The 22,299-nt window shown below is 33.8% G+C and overlaps 5 protein-coding genes across 7 annotated transcripts; 3 read left to right on the forward strand and 2 right to left on the reverse strand.

Moving 5' to 3' along the window:
- Positions 1–20: 20 nt before the first annotated feature.
- On the forward strand, positions 21–6,195 carry LOC118276213 (eukaryotic translation initiation factor 2 subunit 3). Of its 2 annotated transcripts, XM_035594449.2 has the most exons (9): positions 34–269; positions 585–759; positions 3,830–4,066; positions 4,183–4,400; positions 4,487–4,672; positions 4,988–5,170; positions 5,304–5,441; positions 5,746–5,894; positions 6,068–6,195. In XM_035594449.2, exons 1-9 carry the CDS (start codon positions 207–209, stop codon positions 6,123–6,125), a joined length of 1,407 nt encoding a protein of 468 aa, XP_035450342.1. In that variant the 5' UTR covers positions 34–206; the 3' UTR covers positions 6,126–6,195. The 2 variants fall into 2 exon arrangements, with proteins under 2 accessions (XP_035450340.1, XP_035450342.1); XM_035594447.2 differs by lacking the exons at positions 3,830–4,066; positions 4,183–4,400; positions 4,487–4,672; ... (2 more) ...; positions 5,746–5,894; positions 6,068–6,195 and adding an exon at positions 1,205–3,451 and having other exon boundaries at positions 21–269.
- LOC118276212 (cullin-5) lies at positions 6,178–9,600 on the reverse strand. Its single transcript, XM_035594446.2, has 4 exons — positions 9,433–9,600; positions 8,788–9,349; positions 7,077–8,707; positions 6,178–6,464 (listed from the first exon to the last, which is right to left on the reverse strand). Exons 1-4 carry the CDS (start codon positions 9,439–9,441, stop codon positions 6,327–6,329), a joined length of 2,340 nt encoding a protein of 779 aa, XP_035450339.1. The 5' UTR covers positions 9,442–9,600; the 3' UTR covers positions 6,178–6,326.
- A 588-nt stretch (positions 9,601–10,188) lies between these two features.
- Positions 10,189–11,256, forward strand: LOC118276211 (uncharacterized). Its single transcript, XM_035594445.2, has 3 exons — positions 10,189–10,408; positions 10,518–10,936; positions 11,018–11,256. The coding sequence occupies exons 1-3, from the start codon at positions 10,320–10,322 to the stop codon at positions 11,191–11,193; spliced, it is 684 nt and encodes a 227-aa protein (XP_035450338.2). The 5' UTR covers positions 10,189–10,319; the 3' UTR covers positions 11,194–11,256.
- A 282-nt stretch (positions 11,257–11,538) lies between these two features.
- LOC118276209 (protein CREBRF homolog) lies at positions 11,539–17,900 on the reverse strand. 2 transcript variants are annotated; one of them, XR_007707516.1, is made up of 7 exons: positions 16,682–17,900; positions 16,405–16,591; positions 16,039–16,240; positions 15,695–15,945; positions 15,202–15,318; positions 12,432–14,935; positions 11,539–12,379 (listed from the first exon to the last, which is right to left on the reverse strand). XR_007707516.1 is itself a non-coding variant. In XM_035594444.2 (6 exons), the coding sequence occupies exons 1-6, from the start codon at positions 17,411–17,413 to the stop codon at positions 14,841–14,843; spliced, it is 1,584 nt and encodes a 527-aa protein (XP_035450337.1). In that variant the 5' UTR covers positions 17,414–17,900; the 3' UTR covers positions 11,539–14,840. The 2 variants fall into 2 exon arrangements, 1 of the variants encoding a protein (XP_035450337.1); XM_035594444.2 differs by having other exon boundaries at positions 11,539–14,935.
- A 359-nt stretch (positions 17,901–18,259) lies between these two features.
- LOC118276206 (spermine oxidase) lies at positions 18,260–21,602 on the forward strand. The gene is made up of 3 exons (XM_035594441.2): positions 18,260–19,730; positions 19,813–19,933; positions 20,484–21,602. The coding sequence occupies exons 1-3, from the start codon at positions 18,376–18,378 to the stop codon at positions 20,670–20,672; spliced, it is 1,665 nt and encodes a 554-aa protein (XP_035450334.1). The 5' UTR covers positions 18,260–18,375; the 3' UTR covers positions 20,673–21,602.
- Positions 21,603–22,299: the final 697 nt, after the last annotated feature.

Raw genomic sequence — 22,299 nt, forward strand, 5'->3', positions numbered from 1 at the left:
ATATTTTTTTTACTTGGTCACACACTTTTGGTAGTGGCACGCTATCTCCGTTCATTTCTATCAAGTTGAAATTCGTTGCCTACGTTAGCGAATTTCACTAATTTTAGTCATATTTTACTAGATAAATGTTGTAAAACTTAGAAGGAACTCAATATTTCTTTGTCTAAAAGATTTTATAAGGTACTAAGTGTGTTAAAACCGCAATTATGGCTTCGAGTGAAGGGCGAAGTGCTCAATCGAACTTGCATCAGCAAGACCTAACCAAATTGGTGAGTTAAAATGACTAAAATATAAGTTAAAAATATGCTGTTTTCGTTAATTTAACATTAGATCACACTGGGACCTTTTGAGTTTTATTTTGGTGCACACTAAAAACAACATAACCTTGTGTATATATTTCACACATGTACGTTGAAAGAAAACTAGGTACTTGTAATAATTTACTAAACGCAACATTATTTTACTTAAAATTTCTTCATAAACATGAATAATATAACTTTTAGGTAATTTATCATTATCGAAACTCCAGATTGTGATGACATAAAATCCCACGAAACCTAATTTGTATTGTTTTTAAATTTCAGGATGTAACGAAGCTGTCGGCGTTATCACCTGAAGTGATATCAAGACAGGCAACAATAAACATTGGTACCATTGGCCATGTAGCTCATGGTAAATCAACCGTAGTGAAGGCTATTTCAGGAGTCCAGACTGTCAGATTCAAGAACGAATTAGAGAGGAATATTACCATCAAGTTAGGTATGTATTTATTTGTATAATTAAAATTACATTAACACACTTATTTTTAAGTCATTAAAGTTATTGATTAGTTTTATTGCTGGCTAAACATAATTATTAAAATAACATCTGACATAAATAATAAACTTGCTAAAAATATACTAGATTTACAATTAATAATATATTTAAATATCCAAAATGCATTGTATGGTGGGCCCTTAAACTGTAACCTTTATTTGCAGTGCTTAAATTTCTTAATTTTTAAATTATTATTACTGTTTGGTAATAAATTTTCAGAAAGAATGCTAAAGCAATTTTTAATCACAAACTTATTATTTATTCATAAATTTTATTCAGATGCTATGCAATATACCATGTGAAATATTTGGAAAATTTGAAAGTATATTTATGATGCTTGTTGATCTTATAAGATTGTAAATTAATCAAAACACATGGTATGTTGCAGAGCGCCTGTCGGACTCAGTTATTAAAATGTACCGCGAAAGGGCTGATGTGAAAGATGAATATGAGTTCCTTGAAAAGTTAAAAAGAGCAAAAAAGAGGAACTTGAGTTTTGAAATTGAAGAGGAAGCCAGCATGCCTCCACCTAAAAAGCAAAAGAAAAATTCCCAGGAGCCTCAGGAGTACATCATTGAAAAGATTCTTGATTTTAAATATGAATCTGGCAAGGAATACTTTCACATCAAATGGAAAGGTTGGCCAGATAGTGAAAATACCTGGGAACCCATTGAACATCTTGATAACTGCCCAGGTGTATTGAGAGAATTCCTTGTGGAGGAAGAACTCAAATACTGCAATGAAATAGAAAATCTAAAAGAAGAACTTTCATTTGATAATTTGCTGAGTGAAGAAAATCTTATAAAGAGATTTGATGAAATAGAAGGAAATGACATTTTAAAATTAAAAGAAACTTTAACATTAAAATTACTTACTATGATAATTTTGCCTGAAGAATGTGAAGCTGAAGCTACAGAGCTTGTTCAAGAGACAAGAGATCTCTTACAACTTTATGTTGTAACAAGAAAACGATGTCAGCAGTTAATGAAATTAAGAAAATGGGAAGCACACTTGAATCAAGTTGACAAATCAAAGAAACTTCTTGTAGAAAATAACTTTGACTTAGCTGGGCCACCAGAAAATTTTACTTACATTAATCAATGTATACCTGGCAGTGGTGTCACTATACCTGATGATCCACCCATTGGATGTGAATGTACTGCATGCAATTGTCGATCTAAAACATGTTGTGGCATGCAAGCAGGCCTATTTGCTTACACTGCCAAAAAAAGACTCCGCGTTGCACCTGGTACTCCAATTTACGAGTGCAACAAAGCTTGCAAGTGCTCCTCAGAGTGCTGTAATCGTGTTGTTCAAGGTGGCAGAAATATTAAATTAAGTATTTTTAGAACATCAAATGGATGTGGATGGGGAGTAAAAACAGAACAACAAATAAGGCAAGGCCAATTTCTTTGTCAATATGTTGGAGAAGTAATAACATTTGAAGAGGCAGAAAAACGTGGAAGGGAATATGATGCAAATGGTCTCACTTATTTGTTTGATTTAGATTTTAACTCTGTTGAGAATCCTTATGTAGTGGATGCAGCTCATTTAGGAAATGTTTCACACTTCATAAATCATTCATGTGATCCTAATCTTGGAGTATGGGCTGTGTGGGCTGATTGCCTTGATCCAAACCTTCCTATGTTAGCTCTCTTTGCTACTCGTGATATAGAAATTGGTGAAGAGCTGTGCTTTGATTATTTGCAAAAAGCTTCTGACAGTGATGAAATAGAAACAAATGGTTCTAGTATTAGTAAAGATAGTTCATATGATAATGATATACCAAGTGGATCTGAAGCTAACACTGGCACCACTCCAGTATCACCTGTCAAGTCCAGATTTGAAATACAGCAGCAGAATCGAGCTATGCTTAGAAATCTTACAGAATGTAAATGTGGTGCATTAAAATGTCGCAAATATTTATTTTAATTGTTGTAAAACATTGATGAGATAAGTTTATTACAAAGAAATTCCCAGTTTACAAAGAAACTTTACCCAGCATATAAGGAATCTCACTAAACAAGTGTTGGGTTTTTTTTATAAAGTTTTTGAACTTTTTTATACTTTACCAGTATCAATTTTACACTGTATGATAATGATGTTGCATGTTAATGATTGTCAGAAGTGTTCTTGTACTATTATATTTTCTCTCAATCTAAAGACTGTTATAACAGAAATATTGTTAAAAATTATCTAAATATATCTAGAGATATATGTGTTACACTATTTTTCCATTGATAAATTATTAAGGCTGGTACCTATTACCAAGTTATGGACTTGAATAAAATTTTAATCCAGCTAAATGTGATTTTCGTCACAGAAACTCCTCACTAGAATTTATAGTAGATATAAGATCATGGTTGCCTTATTGATAATAAGGGTGCTAAACTGTAGGATGTAAATAAAACAATTAGCATTAGTTACACTACTGAATTTATACAATTCATTGTATTTTATTACTTTATTTAGTTTTATAGTTGATTTATATTTAAGTACAAGCAAACTAATCTACTGAACAACTTTAGATTAACTTGCCTTATTAATAGAATAGTATTGTACCTAATTTTAGTGCATTGTGATGATTTTCCAGTTTGTTAATTTTAAGTTTAATAAAACGTTATTTCGCCAAACACTTGTGTTTACTTATTGAATGTTCTAGTACGCATCTAGTTTTCATTGACTGCTATTGAAATGAAGAGTTATATGCAGAGCAAACACATTTTTTGTTGACTCAGACCAAGATTATCTGAAAGCCAGACATAAGCTTTGTAAAATAGTATCTAATGCTTGTAGCGTCCGATAAATTGATGATCATTTAGCGCAGGTGTAACTTATAATCCTGAAAATATATTACGATGTTAGCGAAAATATATTACGAGCGCACTGGTATGTACTTTGAAAGCTAACGAAGGCACATCGCTTGCACATCTCATTACTGGGAATCCGGCATCGGTCGCCTGGAGCATGTAAAAAGGCATAAAACACTTATAATTATTCTTCTTTATTTAAGGTTACGCTAACGCAAAAATCTACAAATGTGACAATCCGAAATGTCCGAGGCCTACAAGCTTCATATCGGGTGGTTCGTCAAAGGACGACAGTTTCCCGTGCCTGCGACCGGCCTGCACGGGCCGCTTCCAGCTGGTGCGTCACGTGAGCTTCGTCGACTGCCCTGGGCACGACATTCTTATGGCAACCATGCTTAACGGTGCTGCGGTCATGGACGCCGCATTGCTGCTCATCGCAGGTACACTTGTTTTCACTGAATTACATATTTTTTATTGCATGAATGAAAATGAAGCAAGATGAGTATCTGAGCATCACTACATTTGGCGGGTTTAATATAATATTGTCTTATTTTAGGTAACGAGTCTTGTCCCCAACCACAGACCAGTGAACATTTGGCCGCCATCGAGATTATGAAACTAAAACACATACTCATACTGCAAAATAAGATAGATTTGGTCAAGGAAGGCCAAGCTAAGGAGCAACATGAACAAATCGTAAAATTCGTGCAGGGCACAGTTGCTGAAGGAGCACCCATCATACCAATCTCTGCTCAGTTGAAGTATAATATTGAGGTAAGGTTTTGTCACTTATACGACTCCGTGAGCGTTTTCGCCATAAGCATTAATTTGTCTGGTAATAATCTCAAATGTTTTTTTAGGTTTTATGTGAATATATCACAAAAAAGATCCCAGTCCCACTGAGAGACTTCACTTCACCTCCTCGAATGATTGTTATCCGTTCTTTCGACGTGAACAAGCCTGGTTGCGAGGTCGATGACCTTAGAGGTGGTGTCGCCGGCGGTTCCATCCTGCAGGGAGTACTCACAGTCGGTATGGAGATCGAGGTTAGTAGCCACTATTTTTTTTATTACTAACACAATTGTCTAGTATACACGGATGAAGTGTTGGCAGATATTGTAACTGGATGAAAGATACTGAGACAGTTGTCAAAGTACAAGATGTATTCAATTAAACGTCTCCACAAATGCCTATTACTCTCCACAAACCATCTAAATGGCTAGAATGGCAGATGGCAGATAAAAAGAAATTTAATATGGCAGATAACAGAAAATTATTTACTTGCCCGCCCCGGATGCTATTTCCCGCAGTTTCCAATAAATATACGGAATTGTTCTTTAAAAATCATTTTTACCCAACAGGTCCGGCCTGGACTAGTGAGCAAGGACGCTGACGGCAAGTTGACATGCCGCCCCATCTTCTCTCGCATCGTGTCGCTATTCGCTGAACAGAACGAACTGCAATACGCCGTGCCCGGAGGTCTTATCGGAGTAGGCACTAAGATTGAACCCACGCTTTGCCGTGCTGATCGACTTGTGGGACAGGTAATATAACGTTTTCTATTCAAATACACTAACGAACAAATACTTTGGAAGCCATATACTAGTGTTATATACGCTTTTGGGAATAACTGGTGTAATATAGCACTGTCTACTAATATGATCTTGGTTTTCTCAGGTACTTGGAGCCGTCGGTGCTCTGCCTGGCATCTTCGTGAAGCTTGAAGTCTCGTACTACTTATTGAAACGTCTACTTGGAGTGCGCACTGAGGGAGACAAGAAAGCAGCTAAAGTACAGAAGCTGACCAAAAACGAAGTATGTACACAAAATTTTAAATTATAATGTTATAGCATTGCAGGCTACAGGAAAATGATTGCAAATGCAATATCTATCAATATTATACCTAATACCTGGTAACTCTGTCGTCAGTCACATTCTACTTTATCAATAGGAGAGTCTTAACGCCTGCTAAATGTTATACATATATTATTATTATAAGACAGAATTCAAGATTTTGAAGAAGATTACCAGTATCTTTTGTGGTGTAAAATATTGTTCAAAAATACAAATGTTTAGGTGGATCTCAAAAGATTTAACATATTAATTTAATTTATTATAGGTATTGTTGGTGAACATTGGATCTTTGAGCACGGGTGGAAGAGTAATCGCCACTAAAGCCGATTTGGCCAAGATTGCCTTGACTAATCCAGTGTGCACGGAAATCGGAGAGAAAGTAGCGCTCAGTAGGAGAGTCGAAAATCATTGGAGGTGAGCCAATATGTTTCATTTCACTTTCCATATAAAAAAATTGAGGATTTAAACATATCATTAGTCATAAGAAATTTACTTCTGAACATTCCCCAATTTTCGTCAGTCACCAATGTGCACAATCTTTAATTTATGAATCAACAACTGTTACTAAGGAACATTATTGATTACAGGTTGATTGGCTGGGGTCAAATTCAAGGAGGAGAGACAATCGAGCCAGCAAAGAATTAATGTTATGTTTTTTATACATTGAACTATTATATGTATTTAATAAAAGCAAATATAAATGTAAATAAAATTATTATTTAATTTCAATTAAACTTGACTACCTATAAAATAAATCAAAATTCGAGAAATCATTTTAGAGAGAAACATTTCCTGGGTAAACAATTTATTTGATTTTTTGTTCAGTTATGCTTGCAATAATTAATTTTAGGCCATGTATATAAAAGTGTTGATATCTTCATCATCTCGCCGCATGTATTTATGTTCGATGAGCCATTCCAACTGCTCTTTTATCATCTTCTTAGAAGGCAGGAACATGTTTTTCAATATCTCTACCAGTTCACTCTGCAATAAGATATTTTATAAAGGTTAATTACTGAGCTCAAGGCTCTAAGTGATTAGTAGGATGTAACCCAATTTGTGTCAGTTGGCTAACTAGGTATATCTAACAATCCAAAACCAATATGAATTTTCCCCAAATTGCAGAATGTCAAAATAAGAAAATCTATCTGAGATAACCTGGGACTGCAATCTACTACATTTGATTTGCATTAGTATTGATAAGACCCCTACAATGTTTATTTAGACGTGTTATCTCCGATTCGAAAAGTGAATCGCATTTCGTAATTATAATTCATATCGTCACACCTTTTATCCCTGAAGGGGATGGCAAAGGAGGGCTTTGAGTTAGGGGGTGAGCCTATAGTCATATACGGGGCTTCCAGACTCCGAGTTACTACTAAGAAATGTTTCGAAAAGTCGAAAAAGGCCGAGCAATACTTTGCCCGACTCGGGAATCGAACCCGAGACCCCTTATTCGCTTAAGCGACTTAGGCACTCGACCAATGAAGCAGTCATAATGTGAATTGGGTTCAGACACACAAGTGCTAGCTTCTAAAAATACTAAATAAATTCTATGAGCTCACACCACCATACTTGAACATTTACAATCCTTACCTGAAGAGCAGTATTTGTAATCCGTTTTCTCATCTTTAATATTTTTATAATGGCTTCTTGTGTCCTTAATATTCGAAGCTGAACAATGGAATGATTATCCTCTATTTGAGATCTTTCAGTGCTTAATTGAAGTCTACCAATCAAGTTAATTTTTCCCCTGCGTTGAGGTTTACCGTTTTTAACAAGAGCAAACTCTTGATTTACCCAGAATGTAGTGTTCTCAGTAAAATCTTTAGGATTCTGGACCACTGGCTCATGGCACAACAACTGCCGTTTCAGTTTTGGGAAAGCCACAAGGGACCATAGAGTTCTCCTAAGTTCAGGATCAGGTAGCTCTGTTGCAAGTCTCAAGTTCTCATAACTTATCTTTTCCATTGGTCTCTGATTCCATGCAAATAAGACCGCCATTTGAAATGTTGTGACATCCAAATCGAATCTACCAACAGAATTGGCAAATGTTATTGTTCCATTGCTCATATGATGATACCACTGCAATTTACGACCTGAATGCTTCTTCTTATAAAACTCTTCAACTTCAGGGATGTAGTCTTCTAACTCTAATGGAAGGCTGACAGTGACTCGTTCTGAGCCACGGGCCCATGCCCCCGCATTTAAGATCTTTATGTTGATGGCATCATGCCGTGTAGTATCCGTTCTAAACTGAGTGTTAAGGTCTTCACTGACCTTAATATCTTGGAACATTCGAGCCAGTTTGTTGACATAGTCGGCAGGCATACCTACCTCCCTAAGCCACTCTACCATATCTTCTTCTTTTTCAGAATCTGCACTTGAATCTAAGATCAATCTTCTAGTTAGATGTGCTTTGTGATATCTCATAAAGACATCTTTATTTTCTATATATTTTAAGACTAACAATACATCTCTTAACCTTGATTCTATCTGCTCACTTGTTAATCGTTTACTTAGTGGAGTTTTACGTAACAACATGTCGCAGTAGTTAGCAAGAAGCTCAGGACATTTACTCTCAGGTGCAGTGCCTTTACTACCGCGAATTAAAGCTGATGAAGGTAATTCCAACTTAAACACTGTAGTGTCATTAACAACACATTTGTAAGCCTTGTCTCTAGCCGTCAAAAACCTTGGGTCATCCAGAAATGCATCTTTAGCCAATGAGCTGAAACGTTTGAACAGATCTAATAATCGTTCCACATACTTTTCTGAATCAGAAGTAATGATATCAGCAGAGGCTACCATATCTGCCAAGCCGGCAGAAACTATATGTGCTTCAAGATCTCTCAATATTGGTGTAACTCCTTCAGGAACTCTATCAAGAAGACGGAACATGAGTTGCAACTTTTCAGTTTCACCAGCTTTAATCAGTGGTGCACTCTCGGCAAGTAATGTGGGCAGGTGCTCTCCTATCAGAACTTTCTCACAACATTGTGTGAGTGCTGCAACACTACCACTGCCTGGCTCCAGGTATCTATGAGCTCTAGCTTCCTCTTCTTTCAAGCGTTGATCAGCATATTTCATGTAAGACTGAACTCCATTTGCTAATAATTGTTCACTGGCTTTTAGTTTATAAAATTCTTCAGTGGCTTGCATGTATGCAGCTTCAAAATTCTCTCTGTATATTTGAAGTTTATCCACAGAGTTTGAACACAAATTAACTGCAAACAAAATTGGTTATAAGTAATTACAATATTCTCAGTCAAATAGTACAAGTTATCTAAGTAAACAAGTCACTTACCATAAGACTCCCTTACACCAATTACCAGCTGAGAATCAAAAGATTCGCCATTTCTTTCAGCTTGCACCAGCTTCATAGCAGAGTCTTGTAGCCTCTGTTTGATATCCATAAAGATGCTTTGATTCCATGAGTCTAACATTAGCTTTCTCACCAAACTATCTTCTATGTTATTATTGTTATTCTTTTTCTGAGTGCTAGAAGTGTTGGAACTGGACACCTTACTTACATTGTTGATAGAATTTTCCAGTTGTCGGAAAGGAGTGGGTAAATAGTTGCACTGTGTAAAGAACTTGCCCCATTCAGCTATATAAGCTTTAAGGAGCGCTTGATCTTCGCGTTGAGCTAGTACGCGGTTCTGAGCCTGTTTTATATACATCATAATATCTTGCTGAAGCGCATCCCTCAGTTTGTATGGACCTCTCTCATCCCACAAACAGACAGAATGGACAGAGCCGAAGAGATCTTGCCATTCTGTTTGCGTTACTGTTTCCTGCTTCAGTAGCTTCAAAACTATAGGGCGCATAGCAGGCCATTTATCTTCAAAAGTGACTTGTCCTTTATCCTGCAAACCAAATCCATGAACCATTTTAGATTTCAACAAACAGGCTAGCTGTATTTAAGCACAATATTTAAAGAAATAGGAACCTTCAACATGACTCCTTATTTATAATTTATACAATTCACTTGAATACACTTCTCATAATCAAATTATATGCAGGATCGGAAGATTCGTAATTTTTATGAAAGTATTGAGTAGCATAAAATTCGCGATTTCTACGTCAATAAGCGTGAATGCGAATGAAAATAAAACAAGCTTATAAAACTAAAATCGACTACTTCCTTTGGTGACTCGACTAAAGTTTCGGAATTGATTATGTTTTATTGAGATTTATTCTCTCTTCTTAATTGATTAACATTAAACAGTTTCAGTGCCAATTTGAAGTTTAATTATAATATATTAACATTATATTGGTAGGCAGAGGTGTACATTAACATGTATTGTAATGCCACTGTACAATTTTATTCTACACAACTTTTGCCATTTGTGTTATAAGTCCCATGTAATAGAGGGTGAGCCTAATGCCATATACTGAGCACAGTTCCAGACTCCGTGCTACTATTGAAAAAATTCAAAAAACCGTAAAAAGCCTAGTGATTCTTTTCCCGACCCTGGAATCGAACCTGGCATTCACACTTGGAACCACTCGATCAACAAGGCAGTTAGTTAGTGTATAAACTTATTATAATTAATGAAAAAACTAAAATCGGTAACTGAGTAGAAATATTTGATAAAACTGTGTCATTTTTATGCGTTTAATCTTGGTCTAGTTTAGTAATCTATCCTCTTCCCATATACTTATTATACTCTTTGGTGGTGTATAATCTTTGACAATATCTGTCAAATTCGAACTACTCTTGACGTTTTAAGACTACTTGTAGCAAAACACAAATTCATTGTTATTTTTTAAATATCATTGTCATAACCTATTCCAGTACGGTATATTATAGAAATTAATCAGCAATTATAAAAAATGACCACTTTTGGGGAAATAAACGAACCTTCAAGTAGAACTGCGTGGGAAGACTGGGATGAAGTTTTGTTTACTGAAAATTATATAGAGTTAGTAAACCATCAATACTTTAATAGCGTTTTGCTTTATTGAATAAATATTTATTGAGTCACCTTTTTAAAAACCACACTTCAATTACCAATGTTTTCGTTGTTTCAGTTTACGCCTAGAAAAAGAAACAGAAGTACCCAAACAAATTGATACTCTCATCATATTAGAAGGAAAGTACTTATTTGACTGTGTAAGAGCTCATAATGAACTCGAACTCGTTAACGCCAGCCCAGAAGTAAATTTACGTTTATTCAAGACTAAGAAACTGAATAACTATGTTTGTATGATAAGAGATTACAACTTAATTCTGAGCAGCGAAATTGTGGAGATGTTAAAAAAATACATAAATGTTAGCACAGATGTTATAGGTGTATTGACAAAACCACTAGTGGAGTACCAGGTATCAGAACTGGTCACACATGACTATGTGATCAGATGCCTATCGACAAGCAAACCAACAAGAGATCTGGATAAAACCTTCCCTCATTTAGAGCAACCTAATATTATATCCGGTGTATCTGCAGGAGGTAATAAAAAAATACTGAATATAAATAAAAAGGTGCTTTGATTAGTATTTGGGTTGTGGTAACACTCATTTTATTTTTCAGTCCTATGCTGGAGGGAAGTCAATGATAAACCTGCTATGGTGGTTGTATGCTACATTGAACATCCTGAAGAGGTACAAATACAAGAATTGAATAACTTGTTAGAAAAATTCAAAGTTATCCCTCATGTAGAAAAAACACATCGAGACAATTTGTTAAACTCTAATTTATATATTTAAAAGTGAATACTTTATGTATTGTTTTGTACTAACAAAAAATAAATTGTTAAATTAAAATGCAAATACTTACTTTTATTTATTTAGCCTTACAATGTGATATACAATAAAAATGACCACCCCCTCATACTGCTTATGTAATACTTGAACAGCCCCATATAGAGTTTTGTGTATGTTCATGTCTCAACTATCAATATCATCACAATCATAATGGAAGATTATGAACAATAGTAATATCTAATCCAAGTAAAATAGTAACAATTGGTTCAATATTGAACATTGATCCAAACAAGATTTTTGTAGATATGATGTTAAAAAGAAAACAAGGTGTGAATAAAAAGACATGACTTCTAAAATTAATACTTAATTTCGTAAAATTTATTCAACATTAATACATTAACATACATTTGACAATCATTTAAAAATATTCAATAAAGTAAATAATAAAAAAGTAACATAATAAAACTTATGAAATATAGGTACAAATAACCACAGCCTATTGGATCGCAGACCAGTTTGAGTTTGGTTTGTTATATGACAAAATATACTATTATATTATTTAGGTAGGCGATTTTACAATGTTTTCTTCGAACAATGTAACTCATCCACCTAAAAGTTCCTTTACAAAATTTAGAAACCAATCATGACTGCAAATTACTCAAAAGACAAGTACAGTACAGATATTTTGGAATTACTGGAAGGAAGTAATTTGTAGTAACTATGCTACCTACTCACTTAAAAGTAGGAAGAAGAATTTAGGGAAATTCATAACAGAGGCAAAAGAAAATAACTAGAATTAACAAAGAAAGAGATTATTATAGACTTATTCACAAAGCCAGACAAATATGTAGTAATATTTGTTCAGCTAAAATACAAATGCCGAAATGCGAAGCTCCTAAATAGAAGGAGTATAATAACTGGTCATAAAAGTTTGGCTGCTAGCTTATAGAACTTAGGAAGTTGTCTATGTTACGTCACTGCCAGGCTATTTGAAGAAAATTAACTCGTTCAGACTTTCAATAGAGTAATTTGTAGTCATGACATTAGGTACTAGTCAAAAATGCTATTATGCGACTGTGTACAGTACACCAACCAGCTCCTGATCATTAAATGACCTTAAGAAATAAACAAAACATAACAAAAACATATTTACAGTTACCATTAGACAGTGAAACCTACATTGATACATCTAATATACTTATAATCACAAAATATTTGAATCAGTTACATATTTGTTGTACCTATGTACCTACAGGCGGCGTAGTATGGGTATATTGTAGAACAATCCTTACGAAATATTCATTATTTCTTTAAATAAATAAGTATACTTTGTAGTGTACATTATGAATTTGAATTCCGAGGGATAACAACGTATGGCACGCTCGGAATAAGCTAAACATGTAATTTATAACTATTTGGAGCACGTTATTTTATCCAAAGCCCCACCTAACGCCGCCAACGACTCAAAGCTTCTAGATTGGAGCATCAGTATTCTAATTATTTTAATTTTAGATACAAGAAATTCTTACTTTAAATTTTTTTGAGGTATTTTTTTATATGAAGGTGATATATTTAGTCTTAATGTAAAACATCGAATGTAAAAACTTTCTCAATTTTGAAAAATACAATCTTTCTTTGACAAACGAAATTAAATGATGGAAAGTTGCTATCTCCTGCAAACCAATTATTTTTGCCAGCTAAGAATCTGAATTTAATTCAATTTTATTAAAATGTCCTGGGTAAAGTAAAAAGACCAAATAAATTGGCATATTATTAAAATATTCACCTTATGTCATAAAATTGAAATTAATTTTTAAATTCGAATATTTTCTATAAATTGATATGAATTAAATATAATTTTATTCCATTTCATTAATTAACATTAAAAGTATAATCTACCATAAATATATTTATCTTATACACATACTATATTAATGTATAATATTATATTGCAGATCGTTCATTAACAATAATAATTAATATAAAAAATATATTTCGTACAGTAAAATAAACATATTTAACATGGATGAATGTAATTTGATCAATCAGTCATGGATAAGAAATATGGTATTCGACTGTGTAATTGTAATTTATCGCAGATTGTTTGATGCCTCTTTTTTTAGGACAGTATATTACAACAACTGTTTTGACTAAATAGTCAATACCAAACTACTTTCAGTAACTTACTGCGTAGCAAGTGGTAAAAGTATACCTTTTTACTGGTATAAAGTGCGATTTTTTGGGAGAAGCTAATTGACACCTTTTTAATATTTCCATGGAGGTTAGTTGCAGTCATCTAGAGTTCTGTAAGCCCTCATCAGCTGGTGTCACATCATTACAACAATGAAAGGATAGATGCTACAAACATTATGATTAAAAGCAGCATTCTTAAAGAGTAAAGATAATTTTAAAACACATAACATTGCATTACCAAGAATACCTTAACATTATTATAATTTTCATATTAAAAATAACATCTATAATAATAGAAGATAAATATTGTATTCATTTAAATTTAACCATCCATCAATAAGTAAAAATATAAAATAGCTAAGCCATGCTTACATCTGTATCTAAGAATTTAAATTGTGCCTTTAGAATTACTTAAAATTTTAATTATGTATAGTATAAGTGACAATATTAATATTAATTTAGTAAATATAATTTCGTCGTGAATTTTTTTGAAGCAACGTCCGAAAGATAAATTTTAGTATAAAATATATGAAAACTATATAGTATTTTTTTGAAAATAATATGTTACTTAAAAAAAAATCTTCTGCCTGTGTGCCAAAGGTGAAGTATAATCTTAGATTATGCCTGTGTCTGGTCTCATTTAAAAATAGGTCGTGAACTTTTACTGCCCTGCATTAGACATTCATTCTCAATGATGAACATTTTTTCTATGACTACATTAGCCTATTAGACCAATGAGTGTGAGTGGTGTTGAATTCAAAATATATAATGATTATGTATTATCAAGTTGCTGGTTTACCATAAGAAATGCTTAAGAAAAATAATACAGTAATAATCCAGTTACAGATCCATAGTGTATAGATTTCTATATTCTAAACACTGTTGTTTCATTATAAAATTTAAAGAATTCTTTATGTATTAAGGAATGTGGTTTACGATTATATTAACATTTTTGTCACTTAATAAATATATATATTCACAATACACAGGGTCCCGACTAGATTCACTTTCAAATTTACAACAAGTACAATGTAACTGTATTATTTTTCATTAACAAATATATTTTTTTGAGATAAAACATCTGTAAATTCAAGCTCCTAATGTTCAACTACTAAGTATTAAAATTACAAACCCAGCAGAATTAAGATACTCTCATTTCTTATTACTAACATAAGTCTTATCCTAACAATAAATGTTATAAACTTTTAAAATATACATGACACTGACACCTAACTTATGGCATAATAATATTAAATGAGGATTACATTAATATTCCCCCTAGTTGCCTTGTAAAGCTTCTAGTGACTAAATCTACTCTTGATACCATACAAAAATAAAATTGTCTTAGACAATTAAGCTTTTACATGATAGACATAAACTCTCTTCTCTAAATAACTTTGGAGGTACATTGAACAGCCTTTCGTTTTTTTACTCACATCTGAAATGTATGTGTGTGTTTATAAATCATTTAATCCACCATTGTTTTGTCCTGCTTTGACTTTGTCCAACACTTTATTGACATATTCTGAAGTTTTGCCTGCGATTTTTATCTCTGAAAGGAAATATTTCGTCATTAATTTATTGAAATTCACTGCACACATAATGCTTTGCCAGTTTAAACAAATATGCAGATATAATAGATATCGGACATTTATAAAATATTGGGAATAATTCAGTGCTGAAAGATTGGTAATACAAATTCATAAACCACTGAATATCAGTTGTTCTGTTGTGTTTGCCTAACTAACTACACATTGTGTTAACTTATTATATTATAAATAACTTTGGAAGTAAGTAAATAATATACAAAATAGTTACCTGTAGCTGTATTTACTATGTTTGTGATGTGTGCATTCCAGTCAACATTATTCTGTGAGTTAGTCACTCGGCTGCTCACAATTTGTTTCATTTGTGCAATTCCATTCATGAGGCGCCCTGTGGAGTGACAATAAATTCTCATTAACTGTCCCTGTTCTTTAAGTAATTATACTTGTTAAGGCTACTGAAAAGTTTTGAGCCTAAGGTATTAATAACATGAGTCAGACATGGTGTGGGTGGTGACATTTACAGTTTAATTACTAAAAGTGTAATGATGCTAATGGTTTGTAACTTGACATATGAATTACTTAAGTCATTAGTAATGCTTAAAAGGCTCAAAACATTCTAACTCTTTTGTACTACAACACAGTCCACATCTGTTTTGCTCTAATTTCATTATTATTGTGTTGCTTCATAACACATTCATTTATAAATACAATCCTGACATCAGATGTTATTCATCTACTAATAACAAAAACAAATATAAACTTACTATGTTCCTGCTCCAAGCCATGTAATTTTAATTTATTTGCTTCATGTTGGGCTTTTTTCTTCAATCTGCAGGCCCTTGAAGCTAGTTTATTTTTCTCTTTTCTGGTTTTTGGTCTAACATTGAATGGAAGTTCACTCACAGGGATCATATCATTGATTATTTTACCCAAACTATCTAATTCTTTGCCAATCAAATACAATTTCCTTGGATTTGGGGTCAAATCATTTCCATCTCCTTTCCTGGCCTTTCCACTGTAAATGTACAAATATTAAATTAATTTATTCATTAAATGGGCTACAAAATAAACAGATAAGCTTAGCATTCACTTCTCTATTTAAAAGTACCTGTGTTTTATGCCTCTAACACTGCAACTGGGACTGAATACTGGATCAGTTACAGTATTTAGGACATGTGGGTCTTCTGATTTATTTTTCAAAATAAGCCTTTGTCCTTTGGGCCCTTTAGCCTGTACATTGTATTGCCAAAAGAACCTCTCCTTCTTTGAACTGCTACGAGGTTGTTTGCCTTCTGTTTCATCATTTGACTCTGCAATAATGTAAAATTATTACATCATTATTAGATAACCTTTGAATTTTTTAATTATTTTTGAAATTGACCCACTAATTAATGATATTATCAATGTTTCATCAGCTTTAAAGAAAGTTTTATTATTATTGAGTTCATAGGAAGTTATATTTATCACAACATACCATCAGAGGAGAGATCCTCGTATCTGTCACTGTCTTCATCAGTCTCTACATCACGGTCGTCTTCATCTTGAGAAAAGTCGACAGTGCCAGGACTGAGAAGCCCCCCAGAAAGAGACGATGCTGATCCTGCTTCAGCCAAGGAGCTAGTAGACAAAAGATGTTTCCTTGGTTCACGACGCTGCCAAATCTGAAATTTTATTTATTTGATGATAATAACTTGAAATAGAACACACCAGAACTATTGCATATCAAGATAATTGTACAACAATATTATTACCTGTTCCATTGTGAGGTGGGTAGGGGCAGAAGAAGAAAGTTGAGGTTGCTGAGGTTTTGCACTAGTGGGGAATGGTGGCAGTACAGTTGATGCTGGAACCGACTGTCCCAGAGCAATTTCACCACTGTAACCATCCATTCGGAGCAGTAGTTCTGGCATTTGATTCATAGGCTGAGCAAAGCTAGACGATGCTGAGCTGTGCTGGCTTGCTGGAGAAAATGCCAGTTGTGCACGACTGTATGGACTGCAAGGACTCTCTGATTGCAATATATTGTGTGTTTGCATAGTATTTGGCGCGCGGCGTGAACCACTCATCGCTCCTCCAATTTGCACACAATAACCACTCTCCTCAGGCAAAAGGAGATCATCAAAATTTAAATCATCCAGTAAATTATCTGGATTAGCATTTAACTCTGCAAGTGTAGGCCCAAGGATCAAATCAGCTTTATCAACTTGGAATATGTCATCATCATCCATTTTGAAACTTTCTGCTTTTGATGTACTGTCTGTTTCAAATACAAGTTTGTTGTATGCCAGATTGGGCATATTGTAAGAGCCCACCAAGTTATCTTGCAAACACAGGTCTAGATCATTGTTGAAGTCCCCAGGATCAACACGGCGCTGTGGGATAGGCACGGAAGCAGACATAGTGCCCGATTCTATCGGAGACTCCTGTTTTATCTCTAGACCTGGCTCGAGAAGAAAGTCATGTGTGTAAATAGAATCCGACATCGCACGTGTTTGTGACCAGTGACCTTGACGTATAATAGTCTTGTTGATAGAGATTGGCGCACGCGTCTTACGTCTCTATCGATTTATTCACAGCGAAACCCACGTGTTTTGCTTATTTCCCGAACCTTATTTCTTATTAGAACCTACTAAAAGGTTCGAAATAATCATAAACGTATATTTTTATCATAAATACACTTAGATATCTCATCCTTTGGTTACATAACTGTAACAAAACACATCCCTCAAAACAAAATTTGTAAGCACTTGATATTCACAATGACTTTCGATATCGAAATTAGACAAACAATAGATTCTATCCAATAGAATGCTACACGATTACTCGAGTCAAATCTACTTTATATCTTTGTTACACGAATTGACAAGCACGATATTATGTAGGATTTCACTATAATAAATTGGAAGAATAGCCACAATAACAAAAACACTGCTGAGATATACGAAGTAAACAAAGATTTTATTATTATTATTCAGCAAATTCAAAGGTCATTGAAATGAGAAAGCGTATAGAAAAATATGAAGGAGTAAAAGAGATACAAACAAAATGTCTAGGCGGAAGTGGAAAGGATCCGCGAACTAGGGATGTGATGTTTCTTGACTATTACCATAAAAAATGGTTTTGTCTATGGTAGTGACACTATTTTCAAGATTTAGTCCGATTCAGAATATAAATAACGAAATTATCGGATATTCTATTAAATTATGTATCAATATTCAATAATCTAAGACCAAAATCAGTAATTGCTGAACAACCGTCCTCTGATTTCAACGATATCGGAAAGTCCTTTTTCCAAAATAATAACAGATTGCCAGCCTTCAATATTAAACCCTTTTTCATTCCAACTTCTCTGTCTGAAGGACAAAGATGTCGTAACCAGCTGAACGTCAAAAGTGCAGTGACAATACTGACAAAATAATACAAGTAATAATCAATTTCTAATATTATGGGCGACGAAAACTTAAATTCTAGTAAAAAATGTGATACAAATAAGTGTAATGTATTGATAATTGGTGCCGGCATGGCTGGATTGTCTGCCGCCAATTACCTTCTGAAAAATGGCATGCAAGACTTTAAAATTTTGGAGGCGAGAAAACGGATCGGTGGACGAATAATTTCAATACCAATGAAAAATCAAAACGTTGAACTGGGAGCCAATTGGATTCATGGAGTGTTAGGTAATCCAATTTTCGAAATAGCCATGGCCAACAATCTTGTAAATATTATAAACATACCCAAACCGCATAAGGTTATAGCAGCAACAGAGGATGGAAAACAAGTACCGTTTGGAGTGCTCCACGAGATACATGAAGCCTATGTATGTTTTCTAAGACGTTGCGAAGAATACTTCTTATGCCAGTATTTACCTCCGCCTGACATCCACAGTGTTGGTGAACACATCAATTTAGAAGCCACCATTTACCTAGAACGTTTACCATCTTCAGAAGAAAAGAAGTTGCGGAGACTAATATTTGATTGCCTATTGAAAAGAGAAACCTGTATATCTGGATGTAACAGTATGGATGAGATAGACCTTCTTGAGTTAGGTAGCTATACTGAGCTACAAGGTGGAAATATCATGATACCAACAGGCTTCAGCTCTATATTAGAACCACTCACTAAAAATATTGCCCCTGATAAGATATTGAGAGATCATGCTGTGAAAAAAATTATTTGGGACTCAGATGAACATAGCTCACAAAGACCACTAGAAGATATGGGTGAAGAGTCAGAAGACTCAGACCAGACAGTGATTGAAGATATTTCCAAAGCTTCAGATAAACCAGTAAATCCTGGAGAAGGCACATCATTGACTGATGTCACACGAAAACCAAAGAAAAAGTTCCCTAACTATGTTGAAGTAGAGTGTGAAAATGGACAAACTTTCTATGCAAACCATGTGATATGTACAATTCCTCTGGGTGTGCTAAAAGATAGTGCTACTAACTTGTTTGAACCATGTTTACCACAATACAAAATGGAATCACTTGACAGATTATTATTTAGTACTGTAGATAAAATATTCCTAGAATATGATAGACCATTTTTAAATCCAGAGATAACAGAGATTATGTTGTTATGGGAAAATTCACCAACACCTGAGGACATATCTGATTCATGGTATAAAAAAATATACTCATTTAGTAAAGTGTCAGAAACCCTATTACTAGGGTGGGTGTCAGGGAAGGAAGCAGAATATATGGAAACACTATCAAATGAAGAAATATTAACTACTTGCACAAAGATACTTAGGAAATTTTTAAATGATCCATTTGTTCCTGAGCCCCAGAAATGTGTTTGGTGAGTAATAATGTGAATGCAGCATGATAAAACAATCTTTATGTTAGTATGTTTTTCTAATTGTCAACTTTTAAATTTTCAGTACAAGTTGGAAAAAGCAACCTTACACAAAAGGCTCATATACTGCTATAGGTGTGGGAGCTAGTCAAAGTGATGTTGAAAGTTTAGCTCAGCCATTATTCAGAAATGTACATGATAAAAAGGTAATTTGGACTCTTATCTGATGATATCATGTGGTCTTTGCTCTTAATTAAACAGGTTTAATCAACAGAGGAAATATTAAAATGTTTACTCGATGACATGGCTAGTATGCGCCTAAGTTTTATTCATAATTTGTAGTAAAAAAGGATAATAATAGTAATAAAGGATATAGGCAGTTACTACAACTTGTGATAATGCTATAAGTACTTTTATTATCTACAACTTTTTGTTATTATCTAGAAGATAATATAAAAATGTGCTTACTCAGATCCATCTAATAGAATGATAAGTTAATTTTACTGTTGATAAATTACTAAGTGAAACCATTGATAAATTTTTGCAAAAATATATTAAGTTAGATATAAAGAGTGTGATTTTAATGCCTAATAAAGATTGATTATATTATGCTTCTATCGGTATGAATTTGATTGCAATATGAATAATTATGGAATTAGGTAATTCATTATTAGATAACTAAATTAGCAGAAATTATTCTTAAAACCTCAGAAAAAAGACAGAATTTTAATTCACCATGACATCTTATATTTTCAGCCTGTCCTGCTCTTTGCTGGAGAGCATACACACAGCAGTTTCTATTCTACGGCGCATGGAGCGTATTTATCCGGTCAAATAGCTGCACGGCGCCTGCTGGCTTCAGATGAACCGGAGGAGAACTTCATTGAATGTCCTGCTTCAGCCGACTTGAGCTCGTGGATTCAAGGAATACAGCTTGAGGGCTAATTATACATTTTATTGGTATGTAGACATAAAAGCTTCATAATTATGATGCACAGTGCCTAGGTACAATATATTATGCTCTCATTGTATTTACCCATTAAATGACAGAGGCTTTGCCCAGTTTACTCATAAGAATTGTGATTTTGTTTAATATTGCTGTTACTAGGAAATAGTTTAGCCATTATTGTATAGTAATTATTTCTGCTATTAGATATAAAGTGATCTTATTATTTATTTGATACTTACATGTAACTTTAAATCTATTGTATTTGTTATTTCTTGTAACAAATTTAAATTCGTAGCTCTCTTACAATCAAAATGTTCTGTTTGGCTTAAAAATTTATGAAACCTCACTTATGCTCTGCAAGATTTTTTGTATTGTTTGTGTACTGTACATATACACATAATAAAAAAATGAATGAAATGTTAAATAATAATGAATAAAAAGACAACTAAAGGTAAGTTGATTGATATATACGGCTTTCGTGTTTTGAAGAGTTTTGAACTGTTCGAGAAAAGCTCTACTAGTTTCAAGTCACACCAGGGCCCATATTCATGACCTGCATACGCGGCCCACGACGTAGTTGCGAAGAGAGCCTTTGTCGAAGCCGCATATGTCAATCAATTTAGAATGTCTTTCGATAGTTATTAAACAATAATCTAAAAGTACAAAATAAAGATAGTAAACAGAACATTAAAAAACAATTGCGAAATGTAAATTATCAGAGACCCTAAAAATGTTTACTTGTTGATGAGCATCCAGTCTGTTTCCATTAATTGGGCCAATTACTCCACAATAAATATGACTGTATACAGTATACACAATCACAGATAATCCATCTGTTTGTTACTAGGCTGCAAAATATTGCTCTTTTCCAAACTCAATCTTTTTACTATTTGAATGAAAAGTGATTTCTTTGTAATTCTATTCAGGACGATGAGCTACTCAAGAACAACGAAGACTAGAAACTATAGAAGAACTGGATTAGTTACTAAAGTTACCATTTATTCAAACAAACTTCTCATCATAGCACTTTCTTGGCAATTCTTTAAATAGTATAGAGCAATTCTTGTATTTGCAGTTACAAACTCACCTTTTGGAACTACTCTGATTTCAGAGTTTACACAACTATATAACCGATTAAACATTTAACTAATACCTACACAAGCAAGTAGTCAAACTGCACAAGTAGATTACTGTATACTATAATATAAACACATTCCTCCATAATTACTGCAAAATTACCAACGTTTTCAATAATAAACCAAGCAATTCCTGAGGAAACATTTTAATTCATACATAATTAAAGTTTGCTTGGTTGGTTGCACATCATACGCCGTGTGAGGCCTATGTGTGTCACCTGCAAAGACGGATTAAATCTAGAGAGCGCCCTAGGCAAGCGTGCTTAATTTATTTTTTATGGCACCACCGTCAGTCTTTGGACAGTTGGGCACGCTCATCTCGCGGCCCTAGGTACTTGCCTTAGGGATAAGCTCTCGTCGCCAGTAGGTACACTTACGATTGTAAAATGGAATTCATTTCTCTTAAATCATTTTATTTGAACTGCAAAAGTAACTCTTTCAATACCTGCAGGTCTCAGGTTGGGGTTTAAGTACCTACTGACTTAAT

Source organism: Spodoptera frugiperda, chromosome 31 (assembly GCF_023101765.2).
Source record: "Spodoptera frugiperda isolate SF20-4 chromosome 31, AGI-APGP_CSIRO_Sfru_2.0, whole genome shotgun sequence".
Lineage (NCBI taxonomy): Eukaryota > Metazoa > Arthropoda > Insecta > Lepidoptera > Noctuidae > Spodoptera > Spodoptera frugiperda.